Source organism: Dermacentor variabilis, chromosome 6, assembly GCF_050947875.1.
Source record: "Dermacentor variabilis isolate Ectoservices chromosome 6, ASM5094787v1, whole genome shotgun sequence".
NCBI lineage: Eukaryota > Metazoa > Arthropoda > Arachnida > Ixodida > Ixodidae > Dermacentor > Dermacentor variabilis.
In genome coordinates, this window is record NC_134573.1 from 136,466,141 (window position 1) to 136,490,466 (window position 24,326).

General features: G+C 42.3%; 2 protein-coding genes across 2 annotated transcripts in view; one reads left to right on the forward strand and one right to left on the reverse strand.

Moving 5' to 3' along the window:
* Positions 1 to 378: 378 nt before the first annotated feature.
* Mettl14 (methyltransferase like 14) lies at positions 379 to 2,545 on the forward strand. The gene has a single exon (XM_075695911.1). It carries the CDS (start codon positions 573 to 575, stop codon positions 1,851 to 1,853), a length of 1,281 nt encoding a protein of 426 aa, XP_075552026.1. The 5' UTR covers positions 379 to 572; the 3' UTR covers positions 1,854 to 2,545.
* Positions 2,542 to 24,326, reverse strand: part of Cerk (Ceramide kinase) — a 104,676-nt gene continuing 82,891 nt past the window's right edge. Inside the window, exons 6-11 of the mRNA XM_075695910.1 lie at positions 23,475 to 23,627; positions 22,087 to 22,201; positions 17,920 to 18,002; positions 13,868 to 14,067; positions 10,372 to 10,520; positions 2,542 to 5,268 (exon numbers count right to left, since the gene is read on the reverse strand). Coding sequence (XP_075552025.1) covers positions 5,178 to 5,268; positions 10,372 to 10,520; positions 13,868 to 14,067; positions 17,920 to 18,002; positions 22,087 to 22,201; positions 23,475 to 23,627 — 791 coding nt within the window. The 3' untranslated portion in view covers positions 2,542 to 5,177. The remainder of the gene's footprint in view (positions 5,269 to 10,371; positions 10,521 to 13,867; positions 14,068 to 17,919; positions 18,003 to 22,086; positions 22,202 to 23,474; positions 23,628 to 24,326) is intronic.

Sequence of the window (24,326 nt, forward strand, 5' to 3'; positions counted from 1 at the left end):
AAAGGCTACCGCAGTTTAGTAATTGCGAAGACCGCGCGCTTAATAACGTTATAATCTTTATGCGCTAACTGCAAGCTACTGCAAACCATTTCCATTCTTATGCAATCCTAGTTTAACATAATAATATTGCGGCAGCCACTCCCCATGTTTGCTGCATTTAATGGCAGCGTTAGTCGCTCATACAAGCGCTGTAAACATAAATGCAAAATTATTTCAGTTATTTGTGACGAGTACTAGCCTTCCTTTTGGTCGTAAATTATAGTACCAATTATAGCATAATTGTTGGAGTGCAGCGCTCGTAATGTGAAGTGGCAAATACACAAACTACGCCCGAGGCATTGACTTACCTGAGCCTTCGCTTTCCTGTCTTTTCAGCTGCACTAAAAGCAGGCTTGCAGTTGAGAAAGTGGTCCGTGGAAGGCCGGCGTCTGCGGCGTTGCTGCTGTATGAAGGAGGGAATCGGTAGCCGGGAGACTTTTGTTTCCGTGTGCTTACCGCTCGTTCGCCGGTTTTCTCGTTTACGTAAGTAGGCACTGTAGTAAGTGAGCATTAGTGAACATACCTGCATCGACATGAGCGGGGAGTTATCGGTCAGGCAGGCGCTGAAGGAACGCTCTCGGAAAAGGCGGGTTCTTCTCGTACAGCAGCTTGGGGACGGCTCAGCCAGCAGTTTGAGCCAGATCCTCGGAAACACGAACGAAAGGCAGCAGCTTGCGCAGGATTCGAAGGAAACTCAAGGAGCCAGTCAAGCGAATCCAGATTCTTCTAAGGATCCCAAGCAATCCAGACTGGACAGCGACGGCTCGCGCTCGCCGATACATTCTGCTGATGACGATTACGGTGAGGAGCAAGTTTACACGTATCGCGATTCCAGCACGTTCCTAAAAGGCACGCAGAGCGCGAACCCCCACAACGATTACTGCCAGCACTTTGTCGACACCGGCCAGCGGCCGCAGAACTTCATCCGAGATGTCGGCCTGGCCGACCGCTTCGAGGAGTACCCGAAGCTCAAGGAGCTCATCAGACTCAAAGACGAGCTCATACGTGACACTGCAACGCCTCCCATGTACCTCAAATGCGACATGGAGGCGTTCGACTTCCGCAGCCTGAAGTGCAAGTTCGACGTGATTCTGGTCGAGCCCCCGCTCGAAGAGTACCAGCGCACCTGTGGAGTCTCTTCCCACACCAAATTCTGGAGCTGGGACGAGATCATGAAGCTGGAAATCGAAGAAGTGGCCGCCTCGCGTTCTTTCCTGTTCCTCTGGTGCGGTTCATCGGACGGCCTAGACCTGGGCCGGCTGTGTCTGCGCAAGTGGGGCTTCCGACGGTGCGAGGACATCTGCTGGATCAAGACGAACATCAAGAACCCCGTTCACCTGAAGAACCTGGAGCCCCGCGCGGTGTTCCAGCGGACAAAGGAGCACTGTCTGATGGGCATCAAAGGGACGGTGCGTCGCAGCACAGACGGAGACTTCATACACGCCAACATCGACATTGACCTCATTATCTCGGAAGAGCCGGAGTTCGGCGGAATCGAAAAACCCGAGGAGATTTTTCACATCATCGAACACTTCTGCCTGGGCCGGCGCCGTCTGCATGTCTTCGGCAGAGACGTGACCATCCGACCAGGCTGGCTGACCATTGGACCAGATTTGACCAACAGCAACTTTAACAGTGACGCTTACAACGCTCACTTCAGCAAGGGTTCCGACTACTTGACCGGCTGCACAGAACGCATCGAGATCCTGAGGCCGAAGTCTCCGCCCCCGAAAGGCGGTAAAAACGCCGGTGGACCATCTGGACTTTCGAGAGGAGGCAATCGTCGTGGCAGAGGAGCACCTAGAGGTCGCTGACATAGGGCCTCCAGATAACTGGCAACCGACTGACTCATTGTTGATTCAGTGCTCTTTGTGAAACACTGTGGTTGCAAGTTGCCATTTTTCTAGGGCAACTGTGAAGTTTCAAGGTTGATACTCTCCTAGACAAAGCATAAAGCAGCAGGAAAGTAACACCATCTACTCCTTGTAAGCTGCGCTGTGAAATTAGCGCAAGCAAGTTCATTGACAAAGTCCAGATTCCAGCTAAGATTCCGTAAGGCATGGACCACTTACCTGTACAGCTGCTGAAGGCCAATGTCAGAGACTTTTCTCTGTCTAAATGTAGTCCGTAATCATGATCATATCTGCTTGTACTCTATCGCAGGCACCGACCATTTTATTGTTGTCTTGTATGTGCATGATAGTAATGTAATTAAGTGTTGCCCCGCTTGCGTCATTATGTTCAGCATGTCACTTTTACATCCTCAATACAAAGTTGATATGAAGGTATGCCGTGTGTAGTTTTGTGTTGGATTTTATTTCTGGCTGTAGTTCATCAACCTGTTGTTGCATTTTAGAATGGAATCACAATCGTATCATTTCCTCATTTTTTTGGACAACCAGCGTAAATCTCCAACTTATTGTTTCTCATGCATTGCGAGATGTATTTCTGTACAGCTGCTCTAAGGTGTACGATTTATACATGCAAAACAAAGTACCAAAGTGGATTTTGTACATCTTTATTGCACCGTTGCGTATCTTCTCACAGACGCAACTGCATATGCCCCGACCTCTCATGCGAGTGGCTCAGTAGCAACATAAACCAAAATATACACGTCTGTACAGAAAGGCAAACATGGCAACATCACGATTTCTACATTCATAACACCAACAAGATGTGGCTGCTCAACTACTACTCGGGCACAGCAAATGTTGCATTCCTGTAACTTGCCCGCTTGACAGGGGTATTAGAGGAAGCTTTAGCTCGGGCCCAACTTTGATGCCGCCTATTCGAATACATGTAAAATACAGAATCGCTTTTCCAAGACAACCACTGGGCTGACTTTAATGAAATTTGTTGCTTTTGAGAGAGAAAGTTAAATTGTAGTGACTGTTGGAAGCAAAATTTCGAGTTAATGCCTGACTTTTTTTAAAGAGATTTTCAAAAATTGGCAAGTTGGAAAAAAAGCAGAAGTTTACAATCCCGTAGGCCTGCACCAGAAACAGATATTGTAGGTCTGTAAACTGCATCTGTTAGAGCATCCAAAGTGGACATATTTGATGTCAATTTATATCTTGTGTGAATTCCTTACACTGTTTACAAAGGTTTTGCAAAAGTTGTGCTCGCATATTAGCGGTTGATCTGAAAGCCATGTATATCACTTCTGTCCGCTTTAGATGTACTATTAGGTGCAATCTACAGAATTGTGATATCGTTTTCCATTGTTGAGTTACAGAGTTGTAAACTTAATAGTTTTGCTTTCTGAAAATTTGATATTTCTGCCCATTTTTATAAGAGATTGACGACCTAAATGAAAAACTAACAGTTACCAGATTTTATCTTTTGCTTTTTAATGCAATAAACCTCATCGAATTTGGTGCACTAGATGTCGAAAAAAACTATTTCTCCTTTTCCATGTATTTACATAGGTGCCCCCGAGCTAAAGCTTCCTCTTAAAATATTTACAGAACAGTGGCAACTGATACTGACACAACACAAGACGTGATCTGGTGGCCTGTGGACAACAAACCATTGCATACTGTAGAAAATGTGCTGTGTTCTGGATACAGCAGGAAAAAGGATTATCACATGGTCGCACCTCTTGTTAAGGAAAGCATAGTTATCACAGTCTCCGATGGCTACAAGCCACTGTGTGCAATACACATACAACTACCTCGGTAACCCAGTAAGAAAAAAAACATTTTGTGCAACTGATTTATTGGGACTAGGCAAAGCATACCCTGAAGAAAAAGCAGCCGTACAACAGAAATCATTACACATCTTCATTTTCGAGATAACTGACAAATGCCAATAGCGACGTATATCTGCAGAAAACGTACAGGCCAAACCACACCCCTCCACACGAGTACTTGCTTAGTCAGATGAAGGCTGCACCTAGTCACAATCACCTACCTAATTGAAAACAACCCCTCATCCCTGTTCACACTTATTGCAAGCTTGCTACATCACTGAAGTTCAATGCAATTAGGCAACAAAACTAGAGACACAACAAGCCAAGCATCTTCTGCTGGTCATATAATCTCAAGGAAACAAATACACTGCCTGTTGAAGACGGAAAAATTTTCAGTTATAACATTCCAGTGTTATGGAAATATTGTCTGGGGTAACAAGAACATGCCCAGTACGCCCGATGCCTAAAATCAATGCCTCGCAACATTGCTCAGAGCAACCACTCTTTGTACCTATTGTCTTAGTGTTTCTTTTGTCCCACTCACATTTAACGACCGAAAAGAATGCACTGTGGAATGTCTTGAAAAGGAGCCACACATTCAGCATGCTGGTTGCTTGGAGATCTCTTGAGAAAACACTCTTGTCAGTGTTCACGCAACACATGCCATCTCCTACAACAGGGGCACATTACAGTGACACATCAGGTGCCATAAACCACTATAGTACGTCTCTGACATAAACTGCTGAAACTATGCTTGATGCCCATAAAATGCAAGGGCACTAGTATGCCTAATAACATTGACTATTTTCTGCTGTTTGACAGCTAAGTGGCTCTATCTATTGAATTCTAATCGGGATTATAAGATCTGTGTAACTAAAGCAATAAGGGCCAGTTTATGGCCACTATACATTGCTTCTATAAAATTACAACAAAAGCAGCTAAAACATCAAATTCAAGTCATGGCTCTTCAAAAAGAAGTGATCCAGTCAGAAATGAAAAAGAAATGTCTCATAGGCTTTCTGCCCAGCAGTTGGTAACCGGCTACTCTCAAACGGAACCTACACACTCTTACCCAAAAATACTTCTACAATGTGAAGGAGCCTTGTACCAAGAAAAAGCACAGTTCCCCTGTTGCAAAATAGGCAAGTGAGCTGCAGGGATTGAAATGTCGCCTTGGATGGGTCACAGGAACATGGTAAGCCATCACTTGGCATTCAGTCGTGAGCCAACAGTTCTGATGCGTGAATGTGGACCCGGCAATGGCTTCAACACACAAATGTGGATGCATAAGCACCCGGACAGAGGTGACGCAAAGGAGGGACCCATGAAACAAGACAGCGCCTTGTCAGGAACAGGCAGAATGAAACACACGAAAGTAGGGTCACACGAAGGAGCAATGGCTTGGAGAGCTGCCTTAGCTGTAACACGCTACTTCTATCTTCTCTCATTAATGGCAGGAGCAGAAGCAGCGATCTGACCGGTGTTCGTCTCGCTCTTCGATGCCATGTGCATACAGCTTGAGCAACTGACGATGAGACCTACAGGAGAAAGAATAAGAATGAGACAAACTGGGGTTTTCAACAATGCCTCACTAGTAACCTAACAGCACTTTGTACCACATGGTAGGATATAAACCATGTTTTGTTGCCAAATTGTAGACATCATCCATGTGGCCCTTTCCAGCTCGTGCTCAAAACTAGATACAAGTACTTATAGGCCACCAGAGAGATATTTGCAGTACTTTAACTAACTGCACAAGTTTTATAAGCAGACTTGGCCAACGCATTTCTAAGAGTACCAACACTGTTCTATGGGGGAAAGGTATGAACCATCTTGATCGTGCACCACAGAACACAGTCACTAGGTCACAGAATGACTTTCTTGCTTTGTGCCCCAACTGTAACCGTGGATTTGCTGTGTCGAAAAGTTGGCTACTCTTCATACGGCTATGCCCTTAACTCCGAGCATCCAAAGCTCACAACCATATATAACCTTATACTTGGCATTACTTGGCATTACATGCCAAGTATTACAGAGAGGACTCAAAGTTACAGTTATGGTGCTTGAGGCATTACATGCCAAGTATTACAGAGAGGACTCAAAGTTACAGTTATGGTGCTTGATTATTTGTCACGAAAATTTTGTTGAGTGGATGATTCTTACATTAATTCACCTTAATTTTCAGCCACTGTAAGTCAATATTAGTGGCAGCGGGGTCTTGGGAGCAGTGTACCAGCTCTTTAACGATTCCGTGATAACAGGCATTTCATTGACCAAGTGACAGCACTACTTGCACTAAAGCGCACAACTTCTGAAAAGACTCCAGCCTACTGCTGATGCGTATGCAAGGTAAGTGAAACAAGGCTAGTTGCCAAGTCTATCCAGTGTCAAACATTCCACAGACACTTTCTTACGGACAACCAATTTCTGACAAGTGGCAGGAGCCAACACTCACTAGTCAAGCCTAACGGACCCCTCTGCTGCTACTAGTGCTGCTGATAAATTGCAAACGAGAACACAATTTTAATGATATTAAAGGACAGCAGTTTCGCTCAAAAGGCAAAGCACTTACAGCAGTAGTAAGGTTTAGCATTGTGCTAATACTCTTTCGTTGGGGGTCTCTACTCTGGAATTCAGACACAGATATGTTTGCTCCACAGGCCAGGAATTTTTTTTTTATGGAGAACCTGACAGTAGAATACAGTGTCCCTTATAGCTTGGGTTCTGCGTTTTCAGAGTTTACTTGGGGGCAAGCTCTAAGAGTGTTTTTCAGAGTGGTTCTTTCTTAAAAAATGGTGGTTTATTACAGCTTTCTTTGACAGCACAATGAAATTCAGTTTGTTCAGCTTCTACCATACCCGAAAAGCAGCCTTAATCACAAAAGTAAGTGCAGCGTAGCGGTCGAAACATTTTTATTCACCATAAAAAATGTGTACCTGTGCCACACAGACACAAAAAATTTCATTCTTTCATTAATGCCTCAAGTTCCCTAATGCCATTTTTTTTTTTCAGCTGAGCTGCAACACGTCCAAATTTAGTGACATTTGACATGGCGATGTTGATTACAGCATCTACTGAAGTGAGCTATTTCAAATAAAAATAAATGCACTTACAAGCTTAATTTGCATTCAGGAATAGTGAAATTTAAAAACAAGCACACTGCTATGCCATTAGCTTGAATTTGTTGCTGTCTTTTACAACATTTCCACCAACCATAGCACCCTCGGCCATTACATGTTGAATCCAAAGCCCAAAAGCAAATAGTGCCTGCCCAGTCGAAGCCGTTCCGACGCCAACCTGAGGAAGTTCACCAAATACAACTTCTTGCTGGAGCGTTATACAGGAAAGTTATGTATAAATTATTTTTTGCATGATAAGAGCCTATTTCAAATACTTATATCGAACTGGGCAAGCTATAGCATTGAGAGTACACATTTCTCAGTTAAAAAGTTCTGGAGAACACATTGTATAACGAATGACATTAAGGTACATGGCACTAGGTTTGTCCGTGTGACACTACACATCGTGTGGCAGCAAGCAAACAGCATTAACACTTAAGGTATTAGCATGTTAATGCAACTTTCTGTGCCTGTGTGGCATGGTCATTACACTAGCACAAGAGTTATTGCCTTTACTACTTATTCTAGTACTTATATGCATACAGTCAAACACCTTTATAACAAAGTACTTGGGGTCTCTGCACTCATTCGTTATACAGGTTGTTTCGTTGTAAGAGTCACGCACTGCAAAGCTTACAATAGAACCGGGAGATAACTATTTTTTCATTATACAGGTCATTTCGTTGCAGAAGCACTCGACTGTATTTACAGACGTTAAAATCGGTAATTGTGGTACATTCTTTCCCGTTTATGGAATGAAATGTTGAGAACGCCCTTTGAAAGTTCACAATGGCTAGGAAAAGCCAGTAGTTCCAACGCAGCAAATGAAAGAATGTGCCAGTCATGGACACACATCCTCCAGAAAAATCAGAAGTTCAACATCTTCGTCAACAACATAAGGCCGATATTCTCAGCTTTAAGCAGAGCAGCATCATGCCCCAGTGGTAAAACAGCAAAAAAATAATGCTCATACGCGTTGGACGCTTCCAGAAATGCCACTTTCGAATTTTTGGGTTCACAATCTGAGGGCGACACGAGAATGACTCGGTAGTTTACTTTAAGTGACGAACGTTTCACTGCGCAATATGGCTACACTTATCTGCAGTAGCAGCATAGTATTCTCGGATGGTCTTAATGACTTCACAAAGTGTTTGTCGTCTACAACATCAATCATGCATAATTACTTTGTTTAGCGCAAAACAACAGACACAAAAAAGAGAACAGGACAAGGCACTTTCTCCTGTCGTCTCTCTTGTGTCCGTTGTTTTGCGCTAAACAAAGTAATCATGGATTCGCACCAACGCATTGTGCTGATCAATCATGCACTATTTTTCTATGCACGGCCATGTGAACACAACTGAGGACACACAAATTATAGTTTGTCGGATAAATCCAAATCATGAATCTTTTTTACTAGCGAGTTTTTTTTTTATTTTATCAAATTATTACCAATACGTAGAATCCTACTTATTCATTCTTTTATCTGAAGGCGTTTTTTTACATTAACACTTTTGGCTCCATGAAATAACTGCTTTATGTACTCATTCACTCAAGAACCATCATTAAATGGTACAGCCTTTATGATGTTGTGACCCAAGATTCATTGTCGTCATTTGAGAAACATCGTATCTTTTTTCTCTTTTTATTCGCAGTATTAGATCTGAATTTGTCATGCCTTAATGCTTCTAACAAAGTCTGTTATTGTTCAGTTTTACATAAAATACTTATTTCTTGTATTTAGTGCATCATTCTATGAGACAATTTTTCTATGTACCAACCTGGCTATGATCTCTCAGAGATCGCAGTATTCATACATAAATAAGCCTAGCTGGTACTGAATCATGATGCTGACATGCTTGTTTCAAGTAGGGTCGTCTACTTCATGGGATGGCATTGAAAGTGAAGAAGGAAGAGGTTGAGAGGACACAATCCACACAGTATGCGCAGGAGAAAGGAATAAAGCAGATGATGAGCTGATGCACTGTCCCCTTGTTCTGAAGGCCTTCTCCATCCTCTACAACGAAGCCTGCACTTTCTTCTGAAAAGGCCCTTCCTTTTATAAATGGTCTCCCGTTTTTGTACAATGCCAGCCCAGGTGTACTGAGAAATTGGCCATACCAAACCGAATGTGCCGGTTCTCGTCAGACCACCAAAGGAAGGCAGCATTGTGCTAGGCGATCCAAACAAAGCAGAGGTTTGAGTTTGAGTTTATTCAACGTTCAAGGAAAGATCAATTTAAAAATTAAATTATGAGGTCTTACGTGGCAAAACCATGATCCGATTATGAGATATGCCACAGTTAAGGATGCAGGAATAATTTTGACCACTTGGGGTTTCTTTAACTTGCACCTAGATCTGAGGTTGCAAGTGTTTTCGTACTTCACTCCCATCGAAATGCAGCCACTGCAGCCGGTAATCCAACCCATGACCCTGTGCTTAGGACCTTGTGCTTAGAAGTTCAATGCCATAACCACAAGGCTATCACGGTGGGCAGAAACATTGATGCTTGAAGTGATCATTGGGGAAGCCATCGTAGTGCAAATAAAATGAACACAAAGATCAGAAGGCTGCACAAGAGAGGACGCTATTGGAAATGATTGACAGTGTTCGAACAAGGAATGTCGCTATAGCCAATGTTTTTCACAAGGGGACCTGTCTCATCAAATGTCTGAAAGTGACAATGCCGCAGCAGGCTGCTGGCTCCTATACATTGTGGAGAAACTAGTCAGGCACTGTGAAAGCTGTTGCCTTAATGAAGACTTGTCAAAAGATTGGCTCAAGTGACATGCCTTGCTTGAGTGACAAAATCATCACTTTGAAGCACATATTTTATATACTTAGACATCTCACTGTCATAATTTTAATTACACATATATTTTACACACTTTATGGCGACTGATTTTTAGCCTCCTTACAGCCATCTTGCATCTACCATTTGCAAGTCACTTCTCTGTTGAAAACTCAACTTGCTTGGTGCCCTTTGGCATCCGGCCCTTGCCCCAAGAAACACCTCATTGTCATCAGGACCTGTTAGACCACTTGTGCTTGGCAAGTACTTTGAAGGGACGCCACTTGAGACTCCTGAGTGCTTACAACTGTAGACGTGCTCATCCTCAGTGACACAGATATAGGTTTGGAGCAGATGTCTAGCTGCCCTGACTCTAAACATGAATTTTTTTTTAAGCTAAAGCTAGGTAGTCACACAACGAGTCCTTGCTTATCCCAGTCGTTGGTCGCACTTGTTGGAACCAGTTAAGGTGACCGCTGCCCTCTGTCACTGTTTTGTCACCACTGCTTGCAGTTTAGTAGGGCAGCAGAGGACTTGGAGCAGCATATAACAAAAGTTTAAAAGTTGTCCGATTTCTACCAGCATTACCAATTATAAAATCTCTGTGAAAGTGACAGTGTTGAAGATGACACTCCCCCGCAGTGCGGAATGGCTGGGCAGGCATTGCAGAAGTACAGGAGCCGTGCCTGTACGATCCACAGCAGAAGAGCACCTAACAAAGGTGCAATACCTACCTAACGAGCAGCGAAGTTTCTGGGAGCAGTTCCCCATCACACTGCCAAGAGCCAGTGTGCTTGACTGTGCCTTCGTCGCTGGAGTCTGGCGTTTTGGGCACAAACTCTAAGCAACTTGTTCGGAAGCAGTGCACGAAGGGAAACTTGAACTGTAATGTTGAATGAGAACAGCATAAATGTCTAAGGTGACAAGCTTTGAAAATATTGTTAAACTCAACCGCATCTAGAGTTCTTGCAATATTGCCACATAGATTAAACAACATTAACTTATTTCATTCATTTCTACTCATTTCACATGCACACACAATGTCTCGGGTGCTGTGGTTAAAGGCAGCAATATACAATGCTATTGTAAGCAAGCACAAATAACACGATTTTATGAAGGCACTCAGTGTAACCCACTTGTGCATTACTTTACTTGCGCTTTCCTTCTGCCTTGCTCCAATTAGTCAAACGTATAATAGGAATAATTAATTTAGGTTTTAGGCCTCTGAGCATCATGGTGCATTAAGATAGCCTACTGTATTGGAGAGCAAGCCAGGTCCATTTTTACTGTCTCAAGTTCCAAATAAAAATCTATGTACACTAGCAACACTGCATTTTACTGTCTCTAGAATGCTGCCACTACGGCCAAAAATCAAATGCACAACTTTAGGCTCGGCACCACAATGCCTATGCCACAAAGCCGCCGCCCCGGCAGGTCTCGTCAAACTTCAGCCAACGTCTAGCCTGTCAGCACCTTTATTCATCTCGAGTGACACAGGCAAAGGGTACATACAATGCCGCTTTTTCTTTACATGTTTGAATAATTCTAGGAACACACAAACAAGGACGTCAGCATTGAAGCCCGACCAGCTTAACAGCCTTTCCCAAGCACTCGCACAGAAAGCCACCAAGCAAGCGTTCAGAATCAGAATCAAATCTTATTATTCACATGTTGTTACAGGTTGTCAAATACAAAAGGAGGTCCCAGAGTTAAAGATCGAATTGGGGCCTCTTGTGCATAGTAAACGTTAAAATAGTTAACACGATTATTAGCACTGAAATACACATCAAGCAATGAAATGTACAGGTTGGTGGAAACTTGAAAAGGCAGATTATCTTTGCCCAACCCTTGGGTAATTCAAACCAACACACACGCATACTGCTGAGTCGAAGTAATAAATTTCAGACAGCTAAATAAAGCACGTTGAACTTACTGCATGGCGCATGTTTTAGACCAGAATTGAGACACAGCAATGAGGACACGGATAACAGAAATGACACAGACAACCCACACTCATAACTAATTTATTTCCAGAAGAAAACAAACATTATAGACATTATGTACTTCCAGCACATGTGCAGAGAGACAAGAAAGAACGACGTCCACCAAGGTACAGTCAAAAGTGATCCCTCGGGAAGCTCAATTCATCACTGTGCAGCACAATATACGGGCTCACTTACACAAGAATCACCTCTTTTGTTGAGAAAATAGGCATCGACCAACTCGTGCACATCTGTGTGGCGATTACACTTCACGGTACTAGTCACAGGTAGCACAGGTTCACACGTGTTAGACCTGCAGTGGTACGGCAAGTTCAAGCTAGTTCCTTTCTCTATTGACAGTAGCGCTCTCATAAGCAATTATTTGTGAATTAGTAATCCTGGCTGATGTACAGCCTGCCACAGCTTTAAAAAAATCATGTAAGGAACTCTGACAGAGCACTCTACAAAAAAACCTAGCATGTTTCTTTTCTCAATCGGGTTTCCCTTTCCCTTCATTCATTACACTGCTAAAAATCCTATATAATTAACAAAGCACAGAAAAAATAAACAATGGAACGTCATACCTGCAGACAACATTCCTTACATTGTGTATCACTCTGTGACAATACGGTACGTACAACTAACAATCATCCTATTCTGGTAACACTTAACTTTATAATTCACGGGCTTATTCTTCAATTTTTTTAACAGGGCTTCAGTGACTGAGGGTATACTTGTGGACAACATTCACTGGCAAAGAAGAGAAGGCTACAGAGGCAAAGCATGCACAAGTACGAGTGCTCCCAAAAAAGGTTACACATTCTCATGCAGGTCAACTTAAGCTGGGGAAGAGAAAACAAACATTTTATTTACAATAGCCAAATAGGACAATATATACCACCGTATATAAAACCTGATTTCTCTCTCTCTCTCTCTCTCTATATATATATATATATATATATATATATATCCTCCCCCTCTTGGGCGCATGCGAAATCATCGCACATGGAAGCTGTGCTGATTCAGTATCTGCTTCAAGAAATCAAATATTCTATCAAACACTGCCAGAGTACTGTACAGAGTAACACATGCGCAGAAGCTTTGCCCATGTTGCCATCTTTTTATTGCCACAGAAAGTTGTTTGCAATGGGGCTGGGAAAAGCCAGCTGAAGTTAGGCAGGAAAGTCACATATCAAAGCTAGCTTGCACAGCACGATCACCTGGATTTACCTAAGAGCAATTTGAAACTTTCAAAGGCAATCACACGCTTTACTGTCTCAGGTAAACCTTGCGATCATGCCGTGCAAACCAACATTGCTTTGCAAATATGTCTCACCTCACTTCAGCTGGCTTTCCCAGTCCGTCGCTATTTACTGTCACTGAAGCCCTGCTAAATAAATGCAAAGTAAGCCTCTCATTCCTAAAGTTCCATGTAGTCAGAAAAGGGCATGATTGATAGTTGTACAGTAGTACTATCACAGAGCGACAGATAATCTAAAGGAGGTAGTATCTAGGTAAAACATTCCATTGTTTATTTTTTCTGGAGCTTGTAAGTTATCTAGAATTTGCAGCAATGTAATGAATAAACGAAAAGGAAAATTGTTTATGAAAAGAAACATTCTAGGTATTTTTGTTTAATGTTCTCTTACGAGTCACTTACGAAATTCTGATAAGCTGCTGCAAGGTGTACGTTGGCCAGACTGGCCAGGCCAAAGCATAAACGATTGCTTACGAGCGCTCATGCTGTCAATAAGGCACGGAAATGGCTCTTACCTGCTATGCCATTGTAAGTCTTGCATGTGTGAACCTGTGCTATCAGCAATGCAAACTCTAAAACAAAGTTGTGGTACAGTTAGTTGCACGCGAGTTGGCCTATGCCTATTTTATCAAGAAACGGGGCCATTCTTGCTTGAGCCATCTATTACACTCCACAGCAACGAAAGTACTTTCCTGGGAGATCGCTTTTGATTGTACTTCAGTTGAGGCTTTTCTTTCTTGTCTTGCTGCATATGTCCTGCATCTGTAGTGATGTCTGCTTGCTACTAGAAATAAATTAGTTGCAAGCGCGCCTGTCCGTGTCATCTAAATAACACATATCCTCATTCCTGAGCCACAATTCTGGTACAATAAACGTGAACTGCACATTTAAATGCAGCCCACGGTCTTCCCTACCCAGAAGCACTTGCAACCACGCAGCAAACTGTACACTGCATGTAGTTTTGGATGACCCTTTAGAATGCACACTTACGGGGCTGCATGTTTCAGAATTGGCCAGGGCAACCAGAAACCTGAGAAAATTGCGCCGCGAGCACTGCGAGACCAGCACGACATCCATGAGACCATTGCCGAGATGGGCTGTGGGAGCCACACCTGCTGTGCTCCGCGCACACCGGTTGGCCATGAGAGCACAGCTCACGGACAGGAAGTGGCCCTGGATGCCTAACCAGTCTGCATCAAGAACGAATAATAATAATAGTTGGGGTTTTACGTGCCAAAACCACTTTCTGATTATGAGGCACGCCGTAGTGGAGGACTCCGGAAATTTTGACCACCTGGGGTTCTTTAACGTGCACCTAAATCTAAGCACACGGGTGTTTTCGCATTTCGCCCCCATTGAAATGCGGCCGCCGTGGCCGGGATTCGATCCCGCGACCTCGTGCTCAGCAGCCCAACACCATAGCCACTGAGCAACCACGGCGGGTATCAAGAATGAAGGCAGGAGAGATGATTGATTGATTGATTGATTGATTGATTGATTGATTGATTGATTGATTGATTGATTGATTGATTGATTGATTGATTGATTGATTGATTGATTGATTGATTGATCGATCGATCGATCGATCGATCGATCTTTCTGAGGTAATGAGGTAATCAATTGAATGTGCTGCTTCTTTTGCCATTAGCTATAACATTGTTTAGAAAACCTAATGTGGCTGTGGGTTAACTTGTTCACATGAACATGCATGCAAGTTAATCCACTTCAAAGACCGGCAAAAACCTCTGCTGATCCCACGCTTTTGTGGGAATCCATGTTAAACAAAGCTGTACCCGCCGTGGTTGCTTAGTGGCTATGGTACTGAGCTGCTAGCTAAGCACGAGGCCGCGGGATCGGATCCCGGCCACAGCGGCCGCATTTCAATGGGGGCAAAATGCGAAGACACCCGTGTACTTAGATTCAGGTGCACGTTTAAAGAACCCCAGGTGATCAAAATTTCCGGAGTCCCCCACTACAGCGTGCCTCGCGGTTTTGGCACGTAAGACCCCTTAATTTTAAGCAAAGCTCTTTTTGATGTTTACACAAATGTTAAAGCAAACATTGTGCTAATGACAGGAATGTTTGTACAAAATGAAGCAAATGTCATTTCACACGAACGCAACGCTAACGATGCAAATGCAAGCAAATGTTTATTTAAAGGTAATATGATCATGCAAATGTTAAATAATTTTCACCATATATCTTCACTGGCGGAAACAAAACTGATTGATTGATTGATTGATTGATTGATTGATTGATTGATTGATTGATTGATTGATTGATTGATTGATTGATTGATTGATTGATTGATTGATTGATTGATTGATTGATTGATTGTGAGAAGCTCATGTGGGTTTCCTTTGTATCTTTGTTCTCTCCTTAGATAGATGATGGTTTTGTCTTTCATAAAATTTGCTGCATGTTGTAAATTTCCGTAGAACAAATTTGTCAAAATAAAGTTTACATGCAGGTTTGTATTTTCTCAGTGCACAACTGCTACAGTTTACTTCTGCACACACCTGGACTGCAACAAGATGAGTACAGCACAGTGTTAGTAGCATTCGTGTTTCTGCTTCCAGAAGGAGACATCGCTGCACCTATGGCCATGCGAGATAACCCATCCATGTCCCACCTGCTGTCATTGCTGCTGTACTATTGCTAACCTTCATTGCATTCTTTCACACACCTTGCCTTTCACCATTCAGCCTGACACTTCTACAATAGAGGCCAGCTTTCTGAAAGAAACATTTTATTCCGACCTTCCCTCGTATGTGGATGCGAATCTGTGCGCACAAGCAACACCTGTTGCAGACTATCTACATTGTCAGGCAGAAGGGAATCAGTGGTTCGAAAAAAAGCCTACATTTTTTGCACTCATTTTTTTTACAGGAACACAAATTAGTATGCATAAATTTTTTATTAAGAACATAAGCTTAATGAAGCAGCATGTTTTGAGTATTCCCAATGATGTCACGCGGGAATCCAATCATAACGTCCTCCTGAGTGATGTCATGCATTCATTCTGCGTAGAATTGGCAGATGACGCTGATAACATGCGAAGCAGTGTCTATGTGATCTGTAGTGATGCAGACACTTAAAACCTAGTAATAAATTACACAGTTTATGCAGAGCACCTAAGTTTGGCCCTTGATGATCACAAAGACTTACCCTTACGAACTTACGAAGAATACCTTACGAACTTACTGCATTTGTACAAAAATCAAGATTGTTTCCGGTGTGCATTAAGTGCCTACATGCTACTTTGGATGCAAAAGGGGTTCAAGGGCAGAAAGGCCCGAGGGAAACGAAGGCAGGTACATGGTAAAAAAATCTTCCCAATCTGCAGACTATGTTGCAGTGAATATGCGACCAAGTATTGTGCTGCAGCATACAGCAGGATGTCTACAATGTTTCATGACAGATCACTTGCTCTCTCTTGAGGCTTACAAAAGTCCCTCTTTTGTCCACATGTGCAATGTCAGTGACATTACACGGGGTACAATAGCCCCAAAAATGCCAGCCATGGTGCACATCTGTATGCACTCATTCCCCGATAACCTATGAAACAAAAAAGCAATGCTTGTTAATGTATCTTGCCCACCCTGTCACAGCTCCTTTGTCTCCTGCAGGTACCTTCGTCAGGTGGTTCCACCTGACAAAGGTACCTGCAGGAGACAAAGGAGCTGTGACAGGGTGGGCAAGATACCTCGATACCTCGATGGGATACCGACATAAACTCGGCATCCCATCGAGCTGCACCAATGTCTACCTTGAATACCTTATTCCAAGAACTGCTAACGGCTGGAACCACCTTCCCAGCGCCATTGCTGCCATCTCTGATGCTGCTAAATTCAAAGAGGCTGTCACCAATTACCTCCACTCTTCTCTGTAATGCTTCCAGGCACTGACAGTATGTAAAATAACAAAAATAAAATAAATTAATTAATAGGCGCACCATGGAAATAAAGAAAGAAAAAAGAAACAGAGAAAGAAAGAAAGAAAGAAAGAAAGGAGCAGTAGCCAGGGCATTGCCATTAGCGTCACCCCAGCTGATAGCTAGAAAGCAAGGAATTGAGGGGGAATGGAGAAAGTAAACATTGCACTCATTATATCTTTCTTTATATTGCTACACGCATGTGGTATCTGATTGTTTGAACGAGACACATGGGTGCCAACACTCGAGAAAAGAGGAGGGAGAACGAGCTGGACTCGCGCTGTGAATCTAACTGGTCAGCGCTGCAACCGCTGTTGTAAATATAACCTGTGAATAGTTGCTCGTACTACTGACTCATCCTTCACGTAACAATATTAGGTCCTTTTGGAATGTTGCTTCAGCAATATAAATTCCTTGAAAGGCATCACATTCTATCTGTCGAGTTGCTCAACTTCAAGGAAACTTGTTTCAGAGCCCTTTTAACCCTACAAAGCCCAAACACATTGAATAAAATTTGGAGGTTTTTATGTGCCAAAACCACGATTTGATTATGAGGCACGCCATAGTCTGAAATAATTTTGACCACCGGGGGATATTTAGCATGCCCCCAATGCACGGGACATGCGCGTTTTTGCATTTAGCCCCCATCGAAATGAGGCCACCGCTGCCAGGATTCAAACCCGCAACCTCGTGCTTAGCAGCGCACAACACTATAGCTGCTAAGCCACCCCAGTGGGTGAGCCCACACACCATTCTACATCCAAGAAAAAATTAAAACAACTCGTTCACATCTATTTCTGGCCATGGAAAGCATATTCGTGCAAATAAAACAGTCAAATGATAACTGAGTAAAAATTGATTAGTATGATAATTACTGAATTGGTAATGCATTTGCTGAACTATCCACAGTTTAAAACTCCCTGCAGCATATCAGAACACAAGTATGGGCTTTGCGTTAGCTTCCAGTGCTTAAATCAGAATTTCAAGGCATCGAATTCACCATATTAAAAACAACTCATTAGGCCTTGTGGGGTCCAAGCAGGCTTTGTTACTATAAACTTGTCTTATCAGCAACATCATAATGGTTAGTTTTCACAAGTGGACATACAGGGCTTATTTTCAGCGTGGATGTCCGAAGTATTGAGAACTTGGAGTGGGATGTCACCAGGTGCTGTATGGCATACTTCGCATCTGTGAAACAAAGAACAGCAAGAGGATGACGACGATCACAAGGCTGCTGCGACATGGCAGACTGAATGTAAGGCAAAGGAATGACAAGATTGTTACGATTTCTCTCGAGAGTTTCAAACTGTTGACTCTCATATATTTAACCCCAGCGAGACTTGCAGAGCTGCTCCAAATTGCACAAAGGTTAAGTTCAAGGGCCATCCTGAAATTTCCATCAACCGAGAGCCCTAAACCATAGTTCTAGCTAGGAGTCTGGGCTCACTCTCTACAGAGTAAGACAACATAAATAAGCATGCAAGACTGAAGCGTTTGTTGTATATGTTCTTAGCATTCTGTAACATGGAAAGAAATGCACCACAAAGTGGCGCCTCTCTCCCTGAGGTGGAATGGCAGAGCTGAGGCAAAGACAGAAGGCACGAAGAATGTGCGAGCCGGCTCTAAAAAAAACGTTTCTATTAAAAAGAAACTAAACAACACTAAATGAAACGTGGCTGCACATAAAGGAGCGCATGCTCTTTATTCTTCTGCACATTTCTAATGAGATACATACTGGGGTCCTTTTCACTCGGAGCAACGTATGCTTGGCAGACATAGATCTACTACACTCTGTTATGTGTTGAATATATCTTTTTTTTTATCCCCACTCTGATATGTTTAATAGATCCACTGCAGGCTATCATGTGTTGAATATACCTCCCTCCCCCAGTGAGATATTTAAGTAGATATTTTGATTGGACGACGTATAAAACTGGACTGTATAGTATCTTGATTATGTTCTATCTTTATCACCTCCTGAATTCCCCTCCTATATCGTTCCCCTCATATATTGTGAACGACTAATTTGACATTGTATCATGTATTTGACCCCCACTCCTGCAAAAGCCTTTTGGGACTAATTTAATTTTTTCTTCATTTCATAAAGAAAAGGGGGACGGGGCTGTACTATGTATTTAAGTAAGTGTAGACACTTTCATACTTATATGGAAAATTTCAATGATCTTCCAGGATCAGTGCACATCCCATTTTTCTTGCTTCCTGTCTTTGTTTACAGCATGAACGGTCACCAACTCCCTCAGTTTTCCACTCTACTCTGGTGGCAGACAAAACGGCTGAGAGGACGAGTAACTAACACTATACGGGGTGGTCATCTTTAACTTTTTTTTTCAGAATTCTTAAGAATTGCCTGGTGGCAGATAGCATAATTCTTGTCCTTGAGTTGGACTATTCGATGAGGTGGACATTGCTGGCACGAGAAATTTATACATACATTGAAGTAACTACCAAAAATTCACTAATTAACTTCTTAATCAGTTACTTTACAGCGCATATTATAATTTATGAAGTGCAGCCGGTGAGTTTGGAAGGCACATCCTCTTGGAATTAAGTTCCAGAATGACACCAGTTTAACAACATTACAGCTCAGACTACTTATAACGTGGCTGCTTATAGTGCGGGACCGGATATAATGGTGGTCTTTTCAGGCTCCCGTTTATCTTCACGTAGAAATCAAAGTACATGCACATTGCTTGTACTGCAGATGCATGACATGGAATATCAGTTACAATGCAGTTGCCAGAAGATCTAGCACACCACTGCCTACAATTCATAAATTGCAATATGTGCTGTAAAGTATTTAATTAGGAAAATAATTAGTCAGTTAATTAGTGATTTTTTTATAATTATGTGAATATGTGTTTTGATTTTTCAGTATAATGCAATGTTCCTGATAGGAATGTAGAAAGCGAGCCACATTAAATAAAGGAAAGTGCATGCAAGAATCATTATGACGATTGCTAACAATATAAGTCCCAAGGAGTATAAGAGCTTTTTAGAGTGTAGTTCCAATGCAACTAAGACCATAGTCAGAATATCTTCAGTGCACTTGGGCCTTCTGGCCTAACAAAGTCATCATGTGCTGCACCAGAAGCAGTCACAACACATCTTTATTCTAAAGTTATTCGAAGCACTCTGGTCCATGCAGATGCCAAGACACTTGTTGGGCGGTAGAGCTGAAACGCTGAGAACACCACAACCATTGGTCACTGTACAAGCCTACCTAGAACTTGCAAACACAAGTGCACATCACAAAACTAGTCACCACATCATTATTATATTATTGACATCAAAATAAACGCCCTATGCCAAGACGTTTTGAGCTCGCTGACCCAACGCTTGGGATGCCAACCGCACCTGCAATTTTTTTTTTTTTTTAATTTACTGCAGGCCCTTCACGGCCCGTGCAGGAGTGGTACAGAGACGCAATGAAAAAAAAAATCACGATGAAAAGTCAATACACTGAATGCAGTTAATAAAAGAGTCGATGTTATTGCAACACACAATATCGTTAGTTAACTTGTTTTCCAATTTATTTTTCCAATTGGCATTTTTCCACCAAACTTGCATTTTGAGTATTACTTGACACACCCATACCCATTTATATTTAAATGAATTACGCCTGTTATTGCAGTTCAATAGGAACAGACTTTTCCCCTACTTCTATTTAGTTTCATTTCTGAATATCAGAGGGGGAATGACAGTTTGAGAGCGTGGTGGTAGCTTCAAAAGCAGGTAATTTTTGAAAGAGGAAGCTAATTGGTGCTTCCACTGGGTATGCGTATATCCAGTGAGTAGGTCCCACACCAACTACAGGTGGGGGAACATGAATACCTGCTGATTGCAATAGGTAATACCAGCTGAGCCATTCTTTGCATTGTGTACCTCATCATTTTCTGAGGTTGCGACATTCTTTAGCAGGGCAACGGACGGGAGTTAGCAGATTGTCCGTGAGGGAGAAGCTTGTCGGCATGCAAGGTGTGTATCAGCAGAAAATTGACAGACACAGACATAAGTGTGAATTCTAGTAGCACGCACATGTCACTTACAGTGACACAGTTCAGAAAAGTTATCCTGACCATGGTATCAGCTATGCATGCCCTGCAGGCGCTGTTAATAGAGATGTGTTTAAGGGAAGAACAACAGGAACAGTGTTTTGCTTGGACTGCTTCCTTGCTATCAATAGACTAATCAGCTGGAACAAACACATTGCAAGCTTGTTTGTTTAGTTCTCTTCAGCTAATGTGTCCTTGCACTCATTATTATTCATTATTATTAAGTTCCCTATACGACAGAAGCATTTACCAGCAGTCCACCATTGTCCCAGTCTTGCCTCAACTGACTCCATCCTGCAAATTTCCTAATCTGATCCCTCAGTCTGATCCTCTGTCACCCTGAACTGGCACCCAGTCTGTTAATCTAAAGGACGAGCAGTTCCACATCCTGTGCTTTACATGGCTTCCCTAAATCTGCTTTTCTGTTTCAAAGGAGTACTGACAAACATGTTTTAAGCTGTAGAAACCTTATCATACGCTTCTTGCATGCAAAAGAATGACACTTAGCAAGTATTAAGGTTGAGAAACGCTTGAAAATATTTTGTTATGACACTAAAGTTGGTCTTGAGAGGGTGCACCAGGCAACATCGAAATTATGAAGACGTCAGCATGCAGACCAAAATTGACATGCACAGCGTAGCAATGAGGTTAGTTATTATGACTTAGCTCATAAAAAAAAATGATAAAGAAGAGGGCTGTGTGCATTTTTTCTGGCTTTGCTTGCTTGCACAAGTCGCAGCAATATCAGGTACGGAAGGAGCTAACATATCTTAACATCATGACTCATATACCCTGAGGGCATAAAACCGAAATTGGTTTGAAGAAAAAAGTGCTATGGTAAATTGTTTAGCATGCTCCGATGCTTGGCAGTACTTCTTTGGGAGGGTTTAGAGTGTTTTCATTTAATGCAAAAGAATAACATTGAAGCAGTCATGTCAGTACAGTACTCCTTTAATCTTGCCTATAATAATGGCTACACCTTAACTTGCTCTTGAATTCGTACTGCCCATTTCCTGTCATTCACGTTTACCCTAGCTGTCATCAGTCTTCTGCCATTCAAATCATCTGGCACTTGACATTTCGGAGCAACATTGTTGAACAGACACAACCAGTAGCACGTTAGTTTATTGCAGACATGACAATGCCTAACTTCTTTACTACAGAGTAAAGGCAAAGAAAAAACACAAATAGCCACCCACCCTGCTCTACAACGGTCAGTTCCTGCAGGGTCATAATTGGCATCAGTCGTCTCTGGCTGTACAAGCAGCTTCAGTTCCCCTTCATAGACGTGGTGCTTCAGAAAGGTCTGCCAGCCTGCAGTGAGCCAACAAGCAAAACGAGTTGCCATATCATCCCTCAAGTGAGAGCCAGTTTCAACCATCACTGTGTGCGGCATGATCTGATCTTTTTCTAAAGCTATATACTGTACTTACTTGTGCAAGACCTGCATGATGTTGTTTTTTTATTATTTACAGCATCATGGCAGGATGCAGTTCATACACACGGCGGGCATATGACTGAGAGCAGACTCTCAAAGACGCTTGCCCTCGGTGCCGTTCATGCTCATATATATATATTCCCGCAACTTTAAGTTAAACTTTAGCAATGATATAGGTTGAATGTCATGAATTCAAAATCTAATCTTTAATTGGGGAAACCTCTTTTTTTCTTCTATTTTTAATCTCAAAGGTGTGGGTTGTGGGTATAACACGAGGACAGATCTTGCACAAGTAAATATGGTAAGTCTTTGGCAAGCACAATACACCATTGTGCGGCAAAGGTAACAAGTAGACAGTTGACTGACAAACAACTAACCAACCAGTCACTCAAGTGAAAAAAAAAACATACCACTCTAGTCAATGCACGGCATAATTTAACTTTTTATGCAAACTCTTTTGTGTGAAAGCAAGCGCACAAGAATTAATCCTATTCTGGGAACATTAACTGACAATGAGACAATTTGGAGTGGTGACTCACTAGGCCGTGTTAGTCAATGTTAATACTGGTAGCAACACAGTCACTCATTAGTTATCAATGAGGGTCAGTCACGAGACCTCGGTCAATCAGCAATGTGAACATGCCTTTAGAGCTGGCAGAATCATGTTCTTGCAACTGCTTTCATCTTTATATCTAAACAGGATGATGCAAAATCTCCAGAAGAAAGCACGGCATGTGCTTTAGTGCCTAAGCACTTACCTGGTGTTGCGGTGCATTTCTATCACCCCAATGATTATTTTATGATTGTACGTGCTACTGCAATCGATCACTTCACGCCTTCATCACGAATCAGTGAAAAAAAATTTTTCCATTCAAAATGAACCAGTACTTCTATAAAAGCTAACCACATAAGATAAAGTAAACATTCAGTAGCAAGCAAAATAAGAACAAGAAAGATCATATGATAAGCACAACATTACAAGACCATCATCCCAATTATGGCGCATGGAATCGGTCTACCATTAAAACACTAAAATTGGAGCACCTTTTGGATAGGAGTGTGCTGGCACATCACAATGGCGATGGCGTGAAGGGTTCCAGCATTAAATGAAAAACATGAACAGAAAATGTGGGAAAGTGAAATACAAACCAGTCCAGTTATAGCGCAATGGTCCCATCCAGCGAAATTTCTCACTGGCCTTGATGTTGTCTCCAAAGAAGCCGTAAGAAAGGAATCCCGAGGAGTACCGCACCAGGCGTTCACCACTGTGGATACTCGCAACGTCAACACCTATTTCAGCCCCTGTAATAGAATAAGCCGTTAGAACACGTGCAAAGATATGTAGTCAGCAGTAGCAGCTGTAAACATCACTAAAGGAGCACTAAAGGAAAGTCAAGCTTGAGTGATATGAATTAGTGCTACAAAATGTTCAGTACCCTCATTTCTCACTTAGAGTAAGGCTGGTATACCATAGCAATTTGTTTCTCTCAGTTTTATTCATTTTTTATCATACACCATTCACGACCGGCTGAGCCAGGTGATGAAGTAGGTGAAGAGGTGCTCATACCTATTACAAAGCATGAAGAGGAGAACTGGAATAGAATTGCTACTTTATCCAGGTCCATAGCTGTTGTGAGGGAATGACGTAAACATAGGGTCGAATAGGTGCCAACACAGTGAAGATATGACAACAGCTCCCCCAACATAACGTGTCCATTTTATAATCAGTAGACTGTAGTCAACAAACGACAATGAACCATGAAAAAAAAGAAAGTAACCTGAAGCGTTTTATCATGAATAAAAATGCCACCTTGGACAATTTAATAGAATTTATTCGTGCGGAATATCTCGCATGTGCTGCCCATTCCCACTGCCCTGCGGGCAGCATTTGCTAATGCCCCTGAAAAATACTAAAGTAGTGCCATTCTTGTCAGTATACAGGCACCTCCTCTCTCATTCATTTTGTAGATTGTAAACTGATCCAAGTTATTTGAAATTCGA